The following is an 18,037-nucleotide window of genomic DNA, read 5'->3' as shown; positions in this document are numbered from 1 at the left end:
AAATACCTTGTGGCAAGAATAATAGTCTCCCAGAGACGACCATACTGAGTGAGGGGACCCTAATCTTGGGACCTTATTGAAGAGGGACTTTTTCTCTCAGGAGAATAGGAAAGAGGGAAGGATAAACAGGGAAGAAAGGACACCTCTCATTGGGCCTCTTATTCCAAACAGGTAGAACACTGCCTCATATCCTCTTGTCAGCAAGAGGGAGGTAGGCTGGTATGGGCAAATTTTGGGATGGAGTGTGTACCTGAGCTATATCCCTCTTGATGTAGATCTTGTTCATTTTTTTTTTAACACACTTCGTGACCTTGGCTTGGGTCTGACCTAGTGGGAATTTCTGTGTTGAGTCAAATATCAGCCCCAGTTCCGAGGTTCAGAGGTTTCTCCCTCCCTTCCTCCCTTCCTCCCCTCCTTCCTTCCTTCTTCCTCTCTCTCTCTCTCTTTCTCTCTCTCTCTCTCTTGTCTTTCAAATTTAGTTATTTTGAGAGAGAGAGAGAGAGAGAGCACACATGCACGGGGTGGAGGGGGGAGTGGGGGGGCAGAGGCAGAAGGTAAGAGAGAATCCCAATGAATTTTCCATCTTTTAGAGCTGGCAGGATCATACCTTAGTGAGGGGTTGGTGGGCATAAGCAAGGAGCCCAAGGTTGAGGAGGTGTGGGTGTAGAAATACCTAAGTCTTATGATCTTCAAGAACTTTAGGTAACCATTTTTAATTACACAGGTAGTATGTAAAAACTGACTTCTTGCAACATAAAATAGGCTAAGACCCTCTGTGTAAATGTGAAGACCCTTTTGACTATCGTCCCCAAAGGTAATTCCCCTGTAACCTGTTTGATGTGCATCTTGTTCGGCTTTTCTCTATGCATCTGCACCCACAGCATGTATCAGATGCTTTCGTGAAATCTTTCCAGGGGGACTGTGGGCAGGGGAAAGTGCTCAGGTGTGTAACCCTCTCCCTACCAGCCAGGTTTTTCTGGTGGGGAAGGTGGGCAAGTGTTACACAGTGAGAGGATTTGAAAGCACAGTTCACATTGCAGGGGACAGGCATTGCGGGGGGGAAAGGGGATTCCCTTTTCTCCCTCTACTTAGTTTAGTTTTTTACACCGGGAAGAGATGGTCAAGGTGAAAGGACTCCATGGGCACATTTCCGGAGGGGGCTGGGTAGGGGACTATCCACCCGCTCTTTATTTTTACTTTTTACCGAATAGGGTGGGGAAAGTGCGCCCACGTGAGCCTAAGGGCACGCCCGCCAGTGTGTGCGTGTGCGCGCGCGGAGACACCCCGGGTCCTTGATTGGATGCATGTTTACACCTGACTGCGCAGCCCTCGGGGGGTCTAATGCTTTCTGGAGAGTGTTTGGGAGGGTGTGTGTTTGAGGGTGGTGGCGGAGATTCCCCTCTCCCATGATCCCCCGCGGCGGGGCTGGGACCTTGGCACGGTCCGCAGGGAGTGGAAGCTAGTCCGGAGCGCGGGAGGGCGATCCGCTCGCCGCGCCCGCCCGGCTCCGCCCCCTGTAGCCGGCCCCTCCCCTCTCCCCTGACCCGGCGGGCGCCGACACCGCCCCTCGCTCCCAGCATGCCGTGCGGCAGCGGCAGCGCGGCGGGCGGAGCCGGGAGGCGGGGAAGCAGTGGCTGTGTGAGCGTGAGCAGCCGCCGCCACCGCCTCCTCCTCGTCGTCCTCTTCCTCCTGGGTCCCGGCGTCGCGGGCCGCCCTCGGCCCTGGAAGAAACGTCGCCTCCCCTTCCTCCGCCTCCCCCTCGCGGCGTTGCTCCCACCTCCTCGTCCTGCGCTGAGGGCTCAGGCGGAACCCGGAACGGCAGTCCGCCTCCCCCGCCCTCCGCCGCCTCCTCCTCCTCCTCCTCCTTCTTCTTCTCTTCGGCTTCCTCCTCAACCCCAGGCGGGAGCGGAGTGTCGGCGGCGGTCGGTTCGGGCGGCGACTCGCGCTTCTTTGGGCGGCGGCGCTTGGCCATGTCGTGTCGGGGAAGGTAATGAGCCGCAGAGCCCCGGGGTCTCGGCTGAGCAGCGGCGGCGGCGGCGGCACCAAGTACCCACGGAGCTGGAATGACTGGCAACCCAGGTGGGTGAGCCGGCGCCTAGCCCGCCGCCCCGACCCCGGGCCCCGCCTCGGGCGGGCCGAGGCCTAGGGCCATCCGGCTGGGAGGCGCGGCCTAGGCCCTCCACCCCCCCAGGAACCGAGCGCGGCTTCCTGGGTCCCCTCCCGCCCCTGCTCGGGGAGGAAGGCCGCTGGGAGGCGAGGCCTAAATGTCTCCCTGCCACTGCATTTCAGCCCCAGGCCTGGAGCTGAGACCAGGGCGCCCAACGAAGGCACTGGCCTAGGAGTTGGGTCAAGGAGGGTGAAGAAAGGGGCATGGTGGTGGTGGGGGACTCTGGTTACCACCCACCAAGTTGGAATTGGAGTTGGGGAATCCTGGGAGTCCAGGACCCTCTGTGTTACCCACTCACTCCCTTGGTCCCTTACACTTTGAGCGCCCACGTAAAAGAGCTTCTTAACTGTGATTCTCTTCAATGAGCCCCCCACGTGTTAATATTTCAAAAAACAAAACCCCCAAACACTCCAAGGCTTTATTGTGACTTTAGGCAGGGCAGTTGTGGGGCATGAAATGAGATTGTGACTGTGTTAATGAGGCTGACCCACCGCGGTCCTGGGAAATGAAGTTTTCCCCAAGTGCAGGGGCAGTTACCCTGGTGGAGAGCAATTCATACTTGGACTGTTGAGCAGGCACTAAGAGGAGTAGAGAATTTCCTCTTGCATGGAGGGCATTTGATCTCAGACTGCTTTGGGGCCTTTTTGGAATTGAACATATTAGGAGCATCACCTTTTTACATATATATACAGTTTTTGTGTCTTTCTGGTTAATCATGAGGCACTTGTGCCTAATTTAGGTGTGAGTGCCTAAAAGAACTCCCTAAATGTATATAAGGTTTTAGGGTTAGTTGATTCATGGAGTTTTCATACGTTGAAGCACACTTGAATTATGATTGTCCCGAAACTGGCGAAATAAGTGTTAAGACACTTGGGATGACTTCCTTCCTCGTAGTTATATGTAACTTCAGTAGTGCTGGAAATAATAATTTGTTCAGATGTTAGAATGTAACATTTTAAGAGGATGGCAAAGTCTTTTGGATGAGGGGTGGTACACCTCTTACTCTGTTTAATATATCTTCCCAAACCCTGTGTCTGTTGAGAACATTTGTGTGTAAGAGTTAATGCCTGACTCTTGAATCGAGATGTTAAATAGTTTTAAAAAATTGAAAAGTACAGCTTTACTTGTCCTTTACCACTTAGGGTTTGTGAGTGCTTTAAGTACTATCAACTGACTAGTTTAAGTAAATTGATAGTAATTAAATTATCTGTAATTGACATTCTTAGTTTTGTACTTTCATTGAAATGTGTGAAGTAGTTTTTTTTTTCGAATCTAGTAAATTAGATGATTAAATGAGCTTGAATTTGACATTTGACAGCCTCAGATGGTAGATTTTTCAGTATTTTTTTCAGTATTGTGGCCATTATTTTTCAGTATTGTGGTCAGCATATGTAAAGTATAAAAAAGCATCCCTTTAGAGGACTAAATAAAGTGTTCACAAATAGTCCTAGAGCTTTTGGAAAAGAATAACTTGTAACTTTTAATTCTAAATAAATGGAGAAGCAGAGTTGCAGCCACCTGCTGGGGTCACTTGACTGCATTTGACAGATATGAGGCAGAATGGGTTATATATTTATGGACTATGTATGTGGATTATTAATATTGTCCATATCTTCTTTTATGTGTTCTGTTTCATGGCTGTGGTGTGCTTGTTGGGGGGACGGTGTTAGCTTTCTGTGAAGCTGGGCTCTGTAACCAAGTCTCAGAACTTTATGCTTAGATAGAGGATACTGTGAGATGTAGTTGGTGACACAGAGTAACAGTTGGTTAGGATGTTGGAAATACCTAACTTTTTTTGTAGAAGAGGGAGCAGAGAAGGACGGACAGTACCCCATAGCAGAACTTGATTTATCTGTGGGGTTGCCATAGTTGTTTTGTTAAAAAGTAAAGAACCTTGTTTGCCAGTCATAAATTTTCATAAGTTTGTGGTGGGTTATTCTGTCTCCTCTTCAGAAAGGTGACAGATTCCAGTTAACTGACAAATGGAACCTCATCTTCCTCTTTGTTTAAATGGAGATTTATTTTTCTAAACATCTTCAAATGTAGGCAGATTCCTTATGGTTCGTGTGAATTATTTTGTTTTTTTAAAAAATTATTTGTCTTTCTATACCTTACTTGCCTGATTTTGTTTTTCTTAGATTTAGACTTGTGAACAAGTGGGATTTAAAAAAGCAATTCTTGGGGTGCCTGGGTGGCTCAGTCGGTTGAGCGTCTGACTTCGGTGCAGGTCAGGTTCAGGTCGTGATCTCGTGGTCGTGAGTTGGAGCCCCGCGTGGGGCTCTGTGCTGACAGCTCAGAGCCTGGAGCCTGCTTCAGATTCTGTGTCTCCCTCTCTTTCTCCCCTTCCCTGTTCACGCTCTTGTCTGTCTGTCTGTCTGTCTGTCTCTGTCTCTCTCAAAAATAAATAAAGGGTAAAAAAAAAAAAAATTGAAGCAATTCTTGTTGGTTTCTTTTCGTGTTAGTTTGTCAGTCTGGAAACCGACTGTTGAGTCAGTCATGGCCACACGTGATACTTCACACATACTGACAGGAAGTGTTCCAGGTGGCTGAATAGACTAGTGTCATATGGCAACAGAACAAGCCCGTCTTTGCTAGAAGCATACCTTTAGCAGAAAGCATTCATATAGCGCTGGTTGATAGTCTTCCTCTTCATTCACTCTAGTGTCAGTTAAGATTTATGAATGATTAGGCATATGAGTAGTTTTATCATTGCCACTAGCCAAAGTATGTCCTTTTCTTGACTTTGTTTTGGAATATGATCTTCCAGTTGTACCAATCAAGATAGAGATCAGAATGACTTGTTTTAAAAATTAAATGTATAATTATTATATACTTTAATACTCCAAAATGGCATGACTAATTTGACATTGGAGTCAAAGATCAGTTCAAACAAGAGGAAGCATTCAGGTAAAGAGAAAACAAGATTTTGCTTCTGTACTTTGGAATCTTAGGACTTTATTTAACAGATTTACAATGGGTATCTTACAGTGCCCAAACTTGTCATCTTTCTACAATTCTCTAACGATGAAACTGTGTCTTAAAAATAGCTTCCATTTTTGGTATAATGTAGACAGATTAAAGTTCTCAAAAGTACAAATACCTTTATCCTCCATTGTCACAGACCAAAAAATAGGAAGAGTGCTGTGAAGATAGAAAAGTCAGAAACTGGTATGTCTGGCATTGTGAGAAGCTGGATTTTTGAAACCAGAGTTGTCTATTTGTTGTTGTTGTTTTTAATGTTTATTTATTAAGAGGTGACACAAGCAAGGGTCAGAGAGAGAGGGAAACAAGATCCAAAGCAGGTTCTGTGCTGATAGCACAGAGCCCCGTGTGGGGCTTGAGCTCATCAACCAGGAGATCATGAGTTGAAGTCTGATGCTTAACTGACTGAGCCACCCAGGTGGTTCTGTAAACCCAGGTGGTTTAGCTTTTTATGAGCCTGTATACTATTTGATGTCCATAGGTACATGACATAGTGAAATACATAAAGGAAAAATTAAGTGGAGTTACGTATTTTATAACTAAAAATAGAGCTTTAGTTTAATAGAATGTAACGATTACCAATTCTGTACTGCAGATTTTCGAGTACACTATGGAGGTTTATCAGATAACTGTGTATGGGTGTTTAATTTGTGGGGAGAGTTTGTTTTTTCCGTTATAAAATAAACCATATGCTTTATGAAACATTGGCAGTTATGTCTTTAAATTGAACCTCTTTTACCTCTTCTGTTTTGGTTCCTTTCTAGTTGGGAGTATAACTGGAGCGCATGTTAGTAGCAGGAGATTATGTAATATTCTAATTCAATGAAAATATTTGCTTTTAGGAAATATTGATCCTTTAGGGATTTTTATGACTGATAGAGCCACTATCTTTAAGGAGGTTATAGGTTAATATGGGAGAAAAGACTTTGAAATGGTGAAGTATTATATGGTTATGAAATGGTATATAATTTTTGATTTAATTATTTTTATGTGTAATTAATAGGGTTTAAAACCTGGAGAGTCAGGATGTAAAGCTATACAGATGAATAGGGGGCAGTGGGGCCATGAAATTGATTTGTACTATTTTGACAGTAATTGGGGAGGGGTCTCAAAAAAGAAAGTAAAATAAGCAAGTGGTCCTTGGTAAACTATTTCCAGTTTGATGAAAAGGATAGGGTACTTTTGAGTGATACAGATGAGAGAGCTCAAGAGCTATATTGGAGCTGTATGGTGGGCCTTGAATCAGTACCTTACAGAGACTGCTAAGGACCTGAATATTTTGTTTATAAATCATTATTTAAATTCATACAGAAGTATTCAGCCCAGTATGTGGGAATTTCCATAAGCAAAAGCCCCTCATGTGTTTTCTGGTGTTGATTGAGTATGATCACTACAATGATACTTTTTATCTACTCACACTTTAGGTTAGGACACTTACATGGAATGTTCATACACAAATAATGGAGTGTGGTCTGTGGTGTCTTTTGTGAACAGTTAATTCTCACAATCTTTTTTTTTTCTCCCCTGTATTCCTTACACTGTTCCTTTTATTCTGGTGATTTACTCATTCTAGAACTGCAAACCTGTATCTCCTACTCTCATTTTTGCCTATTTCCCCCACCCTGCTCCCCTTTGGCAACCATCAATTTGTTACCTGTATTTATGGGTCTGTTTCTGCTTTTTGTTTGTTGGTTTATCTGAATTCTCGCAACTTTTAGATTTGAGATTTCTTGCCTTCACTGCCTGGCATATAGTAGACACTTGCTTACTTGCCTTTCTTATTCTAATCACCTAAAATAAATCCCTGGGGTTCTTTTCAGTGGCCCTCGCTTTATGGATTCACACAAGTAGTCATTTGTTTGGTGTCTCTTCTTATTTTGGTTACCTGTCTTTGGCTTTTGAAAGTTTTTTCAGAACCCATTTTGTTTTGGGGACTACAAAATAAAACATCCCCTTTTGTGTAGAGGCGGAACAGTAAAGATTACAGACATTTTTTGGTTTAATTTCCATGTGAAATACTCAAGCTTGTTACATTTTATTTTATTTTTTTAATGTAGAGTGTAACCTATTCTTATTGAGACGTTTGTATTTTTGTAGTGTTAGTTTTCCTCCACTTGTATTAGTTGATTGTACTTTTTTTGAATACTTTTTTATACTGGACTGTGTTACTTTTTTTTAGACGAAATTTACTTATGTATAGATCTTAAGTTCAGTGAATTTTGACAAAATGTGTATACCTGGGTAACCATGACCCCACTTAGGATGCAGATAAGCATTGACTTTTCAGATGGATTACACTCCTCCCCGCCCCTCAAAACAAAACAAAACACATACACACAAACAAAAACACCACACTGGCAGAGTGTATGGGTAGATCTTGCCTTAAAATTTGCTGTAGAAAGGAAATCTTTGAATATTCTTAGGACTTATTACCAATTTATAGTTTCTGTGGATTGGTAATCTTGTCATGTTCTTTTCTGTCCTTTTTCTTTTGCTATAAACATATTTTCTTGGGATATCTAAAGATCCTGTGTAAAAACAGGTGGAGGCTCCCTTGTTAACTTTTTTAGGCATTTTAGGACACATGAGAGCTCTTCTTCTTGGTTGAGTTAGTCCTATCAGCTACAGGTTCATGGACTTTTCTCTACCATCTTGATACCTATTGTTGCTTTCTTTTTCATGCTTTTCCCCAGTCTAAACCTTGTACTTCCTTTAACCCCCCTACCTGGCTACCTCTGCCCTCTGTGATCCCTCTTCTGTTGCAACAGGTCTGCAGTGAAAGCTAACTGCTTATCACTTCAGTGATTGATCTCTTAAGTCCTTGAGGGCTGAGCCTGTCTTTTTCTCCCCTTTCTGTGTCTTACTTGCCCTAAAGCACTCCTGAAGTTCATTTCTGCCTTAGGGCCTTTGCATGTACTGTTCTTGCTGTGTAGCTACTGCATAGATTGCTCTTCTCAGAGTACGGTGACCTGGATGCCCTTCTGTTGTCCCAGCCTAAATGTCACCCCCTCACTGAGAAGAAGCAGCTTTCTCTTGACATTTCATCTGGGGTTTTCTTCATAGCACTTAACAACTATCTGAAAGTTTCATGTGTGTCTTCCTCCAAAAAACAGCCTTCATATGTGCATGCGTTTTGTATAATGGTTCGACCTCTGCGTCCCTTCTTACCTGCTAGTGCATCAGTTAATAGTATACACTCTAGAGGCGCCTGGCTGGCTCAGTTGGTAGAGCATGCAACTCTTGATTTCAGCATCGTGAGTTCAAGCCCTACGTTGAGTGTAGAGCTTATTTAAAAAAAAAAAAAAAAGTATACACTCTATATTTGAGTGTTCTTCCTGAAGTAAATACATGAAAATGAAATTCTGCAAGTTTGTTTTTGTGTTTAGAGTTAACTCTAGCTTACAACACAGAAGCTATGAGAGGCATTTTGAAGGGAACTGTTCCTGGTATAGCAGCCTGGTTAGCCTGAGGCAGCAGTAAATTAAGCTGATTGAACGGGTTTAAAGAGTGTTCTAGTAGACTGAGATGGCCAGATCTTTTACAGAAGGAAGAATATGTTCATTTAAGAAAGAATATGAATATCCATCTTGAAAAAATACCTTGCTCACATATTTGAAGTTCTTTTACAGGGTCATCAGGGTGGCTCAGTCAGCTAAGTGTCTGACTTCGGCTCAAGGTTTGTGGGTTCGAGCCCGGTGTCGGGCTCTGTGCTGATGACTTCAGATTCTGTGTTTCCCTTTCTTTCTCTGCCCCCCCACCCCCACCCCATAGTGGTCGCGTGTGTGTGCGTCTCTCTCTCTCTCTCTCTCTCTCAAAAATAAACATTAAAAAATATTTTAAAAGTTCTTTTACACCTTGACATTTTATCCCGTATCTATTGTATCTATTTGGACATTATTTAAACAATCTGATCACTGAAAAGTTAAGCACTGGGTTGTGCCTTCTGGCATTCCAGTAGAATACCTGAGTCCTTGTATGCCTGCTGATTGGGGAATGGCTGAAATCAAAATTTTCCAGAATCAGGGGTACCTGGCTGGCTCAGTCAGTAGAGCATATGACTCTTGATCTCGGGGTCCTGAGTTCGACCCCCCACTTTGGTATAGAGCTTACGTAAAAAAATTTTTTTTTCCCCCAGAATCAACAGATTTCCCAACATGGTAAATTACTTCTTTCATATTAATTTTCACACCCTTTCAAAGAAGGGAATTGTATTCTTGCTGGAAATCATTTTTTTGGAGCTTAATTTGCTATTCATATTACATAGTATGTTTAGGATCTCATGTTTATTATTTAAAAACCTCTTAAAGGCTTTTTGTGTTCATTTAAAAGACGTTTCTTCAGAGAGGTTTCTGGTGTCAGAATTAATTATTTTTTTTCTTTTTTGGTATGGAACTACCTCAGTTATGTTATTTTTTGTTTACAAGAAGCACTACTTTAAACACATTTTTTTAAATGTTTATTTTGAGAGAGGGAGAGAGCGTTTGGGAACGCAAGCAGGGGAGGGGCAGAGAGAGGGAAAGAGAGAATATCAAGCAGGCTCTGTGCTGTCGGTCAGCACAGTTTGACTGGTCAGATGGAGCTTAACTGATGGAGCCACTCAGCGTCCCCCCCCCACTACATTTTTCCCTTATACGTTATTTTAGCATCTTAAGGAACCTCAGGAGTGCTCTTATGGTTCACAAGAAAATTGTTAATGGCTCTGCAGTGGCCTGCGATAATTATGTACTCATGTATTTGTCTGCAAGTTTTCAACAAATATTCTTTTGGGGCACCTGGGTGGCTCTGGTAAGTGTCCAACTCTTGATTGCGGCTTAGGTCGTAATCTCGAAGTTTGTGGGTTCGAGGCCCTCTGTTGGGCTCTGTGCTGACAGTGCAGAACCTGCTTGGCATTCTCTCTCTCCTTTTCTGCCCCTCCCCTGTGCAAGCACGTGCTTTCTCACTCTCTCTCAAAATAAATAAACTTAAAAAAAATTTTTTTTAATTAAAAAATGTTGTTTAACTTAGTATTTATTAGATCTTTATTTTTGGTAGCATCCAAAATACTTAATACCTTTCCTGTTGAATAGGGAGAAGCCTCCACTAATATATATACTGACAAATATTCATTTTTTCCTCCATGTATAACAGCATTGGCACCTTTTTTTTTTTTTTTTTTACTGAAGCTCTTTGAATTTAATTTTTCCTTTTTATTTGACTTTGTTCATTGAAAATTTGTTTTTACTACATTCTCTTTAGCGTTTTAATCTTCTATTTATTTATTTATTGAGAGTGAGAGACCATGTGTGCCTGTGGGGGAGGGGCAAATGGAGAGGGAGAGAGAATCCAGTGGGCTCAATAACCAGCTTGGAGCCCAAGCTCGATTTGGGAAACCTTGAGATCATGATCTGAACCCACATCAAGAGTCGGATACTTAACTGACTGAGCCACCCAGTTGTCCCTAATCCTGATTTGAAAAGATGGGTGTGTTTATGTGTGTGTGTGTGTGTGTGTGTGTGTGTGTGTGTGTGTTTGAACAAATTTTAAATGCGATCTTGGCATATTTAGTTCTTTGAAGCAACCCATGAACAACTCTTGGTGTTCAGCCTGTTGAAGGTTTCCCTAGTTTATATTCCTGATAATACGACCGCTGGAATTCCTCGTCTGAAGTGTAATGCTTTATTTTCAGACTCTTTGTTTTGATTCTAGCATTGGACATTCACATTCATTGCCCTAATGACAAGATTCTATGCTGGCTTTCTGAGATTTGCCAGAATTCAGACGGAAAAACCTATTAATTTTAGGAAAGATGTCAAAATTTTCTCCTCTATAGAATGGGACTCTGATTAGGTTAGATTCTGATTAAAAAATCCCAAAGAGGATAACCAGTATCACATTTGGTGCAGTTAAATTAATACATATATTCAGTTGAAAACATCCTGGGTTTTCTGTCCTCAAAAGATTGCTTTTCTTGCCTGTCCTATTCTTTTAAAAATTTTTTTTTTCAACGTTTATTTTATTTTTGGGACAGAGAGAGAGCATGAACGGGGGAGGGACAGAAAGAGAGGGAGACACAGAATCGGAAACAGGCTCCAGGCTCCGAGCCATCAGCCCAGAGCCCGACGCGGGGCTCGAACTCACGGACCGTGAGATCGTGACCTGGCTGAAGTCGGACGCTTAACCGACTGCGCCACCCAGGCGCCCCGCCTGTCCTATTCTTTGGGTACACATGAAGAAAAATGAAAATGTAGCAGGTTTCCCAACAACAGGATTATGAAACTTGAGATCCAGTGTTTCTTCTTCAGTCAGGTTTAAAGGACCCTACCTGGGCATCCAGCTGCCTCAATCGGTAGAGCATGAGCCTCTTGATCTCAGGGTTGAGTTTGTGCCACACGTTAAGGGTAGAGTTTACTTTAAAAAAAAAAAAAAAAGGAAAAAGGAATCTACCGTAAGATACACTTTGTATTGGGGCGCCTGGGTGGCTCAGTGGGTTGAGCATCCGACTTTGGCTCAGGTCATGATCTCACAGTTTGTGGGTTCAAGCAGGCTCTGCGTGGGGCTTGAACTCATGATCTGTGAGATCATGACCTGAGCTGAAATCAAGAGTCAGGAGGCTTTAACCTACTGAGCCACCCAGGTGTCCCAGGAAGCTTTTGTTTAAGTGGCCTGTCTTGTGGAGTTACTGTAATACTAGTATTCCGTTTTTACTGTTCTTATTAGGATATAAAAATTACACCAGTAGTGCTGTTTTCCCCACTTTGAGTTCATTTAAAAATCTGGTTACTGTCTTAGTGTAATTGCATTGGAGAAGTTAGAAATAGAACTAGGGTGTTTTATGTTCCTCTCTCAGGTGTATTTATTTTTAAGAATATGTGCATTTTTAGTATTGATCCTTCACAAATATTTCTCTTATGAGAGGCTGGTGTCATGAAAATAACAGCGGACTAAAAATGGGTAGACAAAAGTCCTTTGTACTGACACTACCCAGCTGTTGCCCTGAAGAGGTAATTCTTGCCTTCCCTAAGATGTAGGGTTGTGAAGGTTAAAGTTTGGAAAATTACTTTCAAAATTTTTGAAGTGCTACACAAATGCTGTTTATGTTGCCATGTCTGATTCAAATCTGGAATTTTAAAGATCCTCCTTTTTTACCTCTTCCTCAGAAAGTTTCAGGATTTACTACACACTTGGACACACGCACTAGTTCAGTTTTCTCTTCTAGTACTTTGTATGCATGTGTGTAGTCATTCTAAGAATTTCATAAGGAGTATTTTATGAAATAAAACTTTATTTCATAAAATAAATATGGGATTTATTTTCTATTTATGTGGGAATGGGATGTATGAATGGGAGCACATGTCATTGTTAAATTTCTATTAGGTGTGGCATATATGATGTTTGATATTATTTATATGAAATATTGTGATATATAACTGATATCTATTAAATTGGTTGTTATGCAGTTAATTGCTCTTCAGTATAATAGTAGTTCTCTTGCTGCATTTTTTAGTATGCTGCCATAATCTAAGCCTATGTCAAGTTGGCTAATGAGGAATTTGACTATGAATCTGCATAATTGTCTGTTTTTTCTCTGTGTCTTACTATTCACACTTTAAGAACTTGATACCTGTTAAAATTATGAGCCAGGGGAAAAAATCTCCTCTTTGTAACTATTTGCATAAATTAGAGGGCAGGTGCCAATGGAATTAAATAGAGAAAGGTAGATTAAAAGGTAGTTTGTACCTTGCCTAACTTTTATTATACAGCTGGAATTTGAAGAACTAATTCTTTAAGAACACCAGTTGAATGCTGCGTTGTTCTCCCTTTCTCCCACCATCTAGTATTAATTTTTTTTACGTTTTTTTATTTATTTTGGGTGAGCGGTGGGCGGGGTCGGGGATAACAGAGAAAGAGGGAGAATCCCAAGCAGGGATTGAACTCATGAAAATGTGAGATCGTGACCTGAGCCGAAATCAAGAGATGCTTAACTGACTGAGCCATCCAGGCACTGCAGGTATTAATGCTTTATTTATTTATTTATTGAAAACTTTTTTTTATTATTTTTTGAGAGAGAAAGAGACATAGTACGAGCAGGGGAGGGGCAGAGAGAGAGAGAGAGAGACAGACAGACGGCATCTGAAACAGGCTCCAGGCTCTGAGCTGTCAGCACAGAGCCAATGCGAAGCTTGAACCCACTAACTGTGAGATAATGACATAATGACCTGAGCCAAAGTCAGAAGCTTACCAAGTGAGCCACCCAGGCGCCCTGGTTAATGTTTTAAAAGGGGTAGGGAGGATGGATCGTGGAATCATGGCAAGGATATATTCTTCCAGTGTAACAGTTTGGAGTACATTAAAAAAATAAATAAACCACATGTATCTTCTAAACAAAGATAGGAATAAATTTTATATCATTGTGAGACATATACATTATTATCCTATCCTGAGTTTTTACTATTTTAAATTATGGTGCGATAAATTTACTTAAAATGAGTAAATGCATCTTCTACAGAACTTCATATTTAGAAACGTTGATTTTTCTCCTTTGTTGTAAAAGGGAATTATGAAAGTTTCTTATTTTAAAAACACTTAAACCGATTAATGTGTGTCTAGTGTAAAATCTAATAAGAAAAAGTCGCTTAAGTGATCATTTTGAACTGTTTCATAGTTTTCTTAAACTTAAGACTAAATAGTTTTCTTTTTTAAGATCTTATATTTTTTTGAGTAATCTCTACACCCTGTGTGGGGCTCAAACCCACAACCCAGAGATCAAGTGGCACATTCCACCAGCTGAGCCATCAGGTGCCCCAAGGCTAAATACTTTTAAATACCTCAATATATTTCTTGCTACTACTGAGCACAGTGGGAGCATTGTTTCCTAGCACTTGATTGCTGCTTCTACTATGTTTCCGTAACTACCACAACTGTCTTCCTTTAATAAGTTTTCCTATAGTTAGAAGAATAGTGTGATTATTCTGAAAAGTATCTTTATTTCCCAGCTACTTGATTTAGGGGACTATATTTTTTGAGATTTGTCTATCGAATCTTTTTATTTATATTCAAGGATAGGAAGTAGTTATTTCAAGATCGCCTCTAAAGCAGAAGTCCCAGTACTTAAGTAGAGAGTTTATCGTACATATTTACCCCTGATTACACGTAGTATGTTTCTTTACTGTTGCACCCCAGGATATCTCAGGAGATCGGTCTTGTAGGTGTTATTGGAGATGTTGAGAGGAATCAGAGTCCATTTAAAATTTGCTACTTGTATTGGGGTGCCTGACTGGCCCAGTCTGTAGAGCTTCCTACTCCTCATCTCAGGGGCATGGGTTCAAGCCCCCACACTGGGCATGGAGCCCTACTAAAAAAATCTACTTGTCTTCGTATAATGTTGGTAAAGCTAGACATAGAACCAAGGTGTTTTAAATTCTCTTCTAAGGTTTTTTTTTTTTTTTTTTTTTTAAATGTACATTTACTTTTTAAGAGGGTTGGGGCAGGGGTCATGTGTATAATTTGAGAATGCTCTAAAAGTATTTCTGTTAATAACTTCCTCTTTGTTACGAATCACGGGTGTGGAATATGAAACTCAGTAAGTCCCTTTTCCATATTTACCATCATATTTAAGATATGTTACTTACTAAGGGGTACATGGAATATTGCTCTTCTGATACTCTAAAACCTTGACTGTGCCCAAGAATTGTAGGGTGTATCATACCATTAGGCAGTATTGCCTAACTTGGTAATAGTTTTCTTAACTATGTCTAAATTGCATAACATTTTCTTAATGTGTTACAAGTAATTTTTGGCAACCACATAATTTTTCTTGACCAGTGTCACCTGTAAAAAAAAAAAAAAAGGTGGTAATGATGTTTATCTTTTACACAGTACATTTATTTTTAAAAGACACCACAGTGCTTTTTAGAATTATCTTTAAAGGGAAAATTTTAAATATGTAGTTGTTGGAGAATCTCACAAGCATGTCAATCCCTTGGTGGGATGTGCTTGAATCTTTTAGCTAGAGGAATTTTATCTGAATAACTCTATAGTCAGTATTTGCCTATTTTCAGGACTTTTTAAAGATGGTCGCACACATTTTTATATTAATAAAACACTGCCTTTTTCTTGATTGTAGAGTCCCATTCTGGTTTCCAGACTCTTCCTTTTAGGATTTCTATAGTATTTAACACTTAGTGATTCTTCTCTAACCTTCTCTGTCTTAATGGGCTATATGTTTGGCATTTAACTGGAGAGCCCTGGGGGTGTGGGTGAAGAGGTGGACATGTTTCTTTGTAGACTTTCAGTTTTTTTGTCCTTCCTCTGCTAGGGAGGTCATGGAGTGAGAGATTTCCTTTCAGTGTTGGCAATTTCCCAGGCTGAATGGGATGTTTCTAAAGTACTTCCAGGACTTGCTGACAAAAGGGGAAGATAAGCGATACAAATGGGAGCTGAGGCAGGGTTTCTTTTTAAGGCAGTCAGCCAGCGTTGGTTAAAAATAAAGGCCAAGAGAAAGTGAGTTAAATTACCTTGGTGCGTTAGATTCATGAGCCTTTAGGTGAGCTGTTATTTAGCATAAACAAAGTTATTTCTGTTAAATACTGAACCCTAAATTCACATTTGTGTTGGAGGTTAAAAGCATACTGGATTTTATAACTGCCACTATTCTTTAATACCTGGTTAGGTATGAATTTATGCCAGATGAGGTAAAGAACCTTAGAATACTTAAATTAGCAGTGGATTTCTCATGTTTTTGTCTCAGCCGATGATTTTCTGATTTTATCAGCCTTAATGGTTTGACTCTTTAATTTTTTCCTGCTTTCTCAGTGGTCAGTTAATAAGAATTTAGCCACAATTCTGAATGGTATCAAAATGGGTAGACACTAAAATATTAAGAATTTATGGGGCATTTCCTTCCTTCCTTCCTTCCTTCCTTCCTTCCTTCCTTCCTTCCTTGTGCATTTCATTCTTAAAAAACTAGAGTGCTATAGGGACTATCTCAGGTATTTCTCAGGCATTGATAAAGAATGAAATTGCTATTTTGTTAGAAATTTAGAAACTTTTTTTTTTAACTAATGTAGGTAACATGTCTTTTACTGATATAAATGCTGTTGTTTCTTTCTGTACCTTGGCTAGGTTAATCCTTTCTGAGCTCTAAGTTCCTGTTCTTAGACCTGATTAATTAATTCAGACACTAACAGTCTTTGGTTTCTTTGGAAAGCACAGTGACTTAAAGCTGGTGCCATATTTTGCTTTTCCATTTAGATTGGCTAAATATGGGTAGGCAATATAAGACCTGAAATACTAAAGTATTAAGAATAAATCAACAGTCTTTTCCTTATCTTTTGTATCTTCACTGTAAAGAACTGTTGCCTTTAAAGTCAGATTTATTGGGGTGATTGGGTGGCTCAGTCGGTTAAGCATCTGATTCTTGGTTTTCGGCTCAGGTCTTGATCTCATGGGTCATGGGTTGGAGCCTCACATCTGGCTCTGGGCTGACAGCGTGGGTCCTGCTTGGGATTTATCTCTTTCTCTTCCGTGCCCTTCCCCCACTTGTGCACTCGCTCTCTCTCAAACAACAACAAAAAATAATAATAAATCAATGTTAAAATAAAGTCAGATTTGGGGCACCTGGGTGGCTCAGTTGGTTAAGCATCCGACTTTGGCTCAGGTCCTGGTCTCACTGTTCGTGGGTTGGAGCCCTGTGTTGGGCTCTATGCTGACAGAGCCTGGAGACTGCTTTGGATTCTGTGTCTCCCTCTTTCTCTGTCCCTCCTTCCACTTGTGCTCTCTCTCTCTCCCTCTCAAAAATAGAATAACACATTAAAAAAAATTTTTTTAAATAAAAAAATAAAGTCAGATTTATTGAGGTGCCTGGGTGGCTCAGTCGGTTGAACGTCCGAGTCTTGATTTCAGCTCAAGTCATGATCATAGGGTCGTGATATTGAGCCCCACATTAGGCTCTGCGCTGAGTATGGAGCCTGCATAAGATTTTCTCTCTCCCTCTGCCCCATCCCCTGCTTGTGTACTTTCTTTGTTTCAAAAAAAAAAAAAAAAAAAAAAAAAGATTTATTGAGGTACAATTTACAAGCTGAATAGTTCTTTGAGTTTTGATAAATACATGTAATATTGTAAACGTGTCCACCATAGTTAAGCTATAGAATCGTTCCATCATCCTGCAACATTTCCTTGTGCCCTTGTCAGGCCTCCTTTCTGTCCTTGCTAACTAACCTCTGGTCTGTTTCTTCTTTTAATTTTATCTTTTCAGGAATGCCATATATATTTTTTTAAAGATTTTAAAATTATTATTATTATTATTCTTAAGTCATCTCTACACACAACGTGGTGCTCAAATTCACAACCCTAAGATCAAGAGTTGCATGGTTCAGTGACTGAGCCAGCCAGGTACCCCAAGAATGTCATAAATTTAAAAAAAAATTGTGGTAAAATGGACATAAAATTTACCATTTTACAGTCCAGTGTGCTGAGTACAGTTGACCTAACACCCCTACACACACACACACACACACACGAAAATCTGCATATAACTTCCCTGAAACTTAACTACTAATAGGCAGCTGTTGACTGAAAGCCTCATAATAACATAGTCAATTAACACATATCTTGTGTGTTTTGTGTATTACTGTATTCTTACAATAAAATAAGCTAGGGAAAAGAAAATATTAAGATCATATGGAAGGCATTTATAGTACTGTACTGTATGTATTGAAAAAAAATCCACATGTAAGTGTAAGTGGACTGGTGCAGTTCAAACCCGTGTTGTTCAAGAGCCAACTGTACATTCATGATACTGTGCAACGATCACTACTGTCTAGTTCAGAACTTTTCATCACCCCAAACAGAACCCCGGTACCCTTTAAGCAGTCACTTCCCATTCTGCCCTCCTCTTAGCTCCTCGCAACC

At 40.8% G+C, this 18,037-nt stretch overlaps 1 protein-coding gene across 5 annotated transcripts in view; it reads left to right on the top strand.

Moving 5' to 3' along the window:
• Positions 1–1,990: 1,990 nt before the first annotated feature.
• The window catches only part of SMG1 (SMG1 nonsense mediated mRNA decay associated PI3K related kinase), a 101,963-nt gene continuing 85,916 nt past the window's right edge, over positions 1,991–18,037 (top strand). For all 5 annotated transcript variants that reach the window (XM_049638324.1, XM_049638322.1, XM_049638321.1 and 2 more), the window contains exon 1: positions 1,991–2,079. In XM_049638324.1, the coding sequence (XP_049494281.1) occupies positions 1,991–2,079 (89 nt within the window). The remainder of the gene's footprint in view (positions 2,080–18,037) is intronic.

This window comes from Panthera uncia, chromosome E3, assembly GCF_023721935.1.
Source record: "Panthera uncia isolate 11264 chromosome E3, Puncia_PCG_1.0, whole genome shotgun sequence".
Classification (NCBI taxonomy): domain Eukaryota; kingdom Metazoa; phylum Chordata; class Mammalia; order Carnivora; family Felidae; genus Panthera; species Panthera uncia.
Note: the sequence above shows the minus strand (reverse complement) of the source record. Positions and strands in the feature narration are given on the sequence as shown.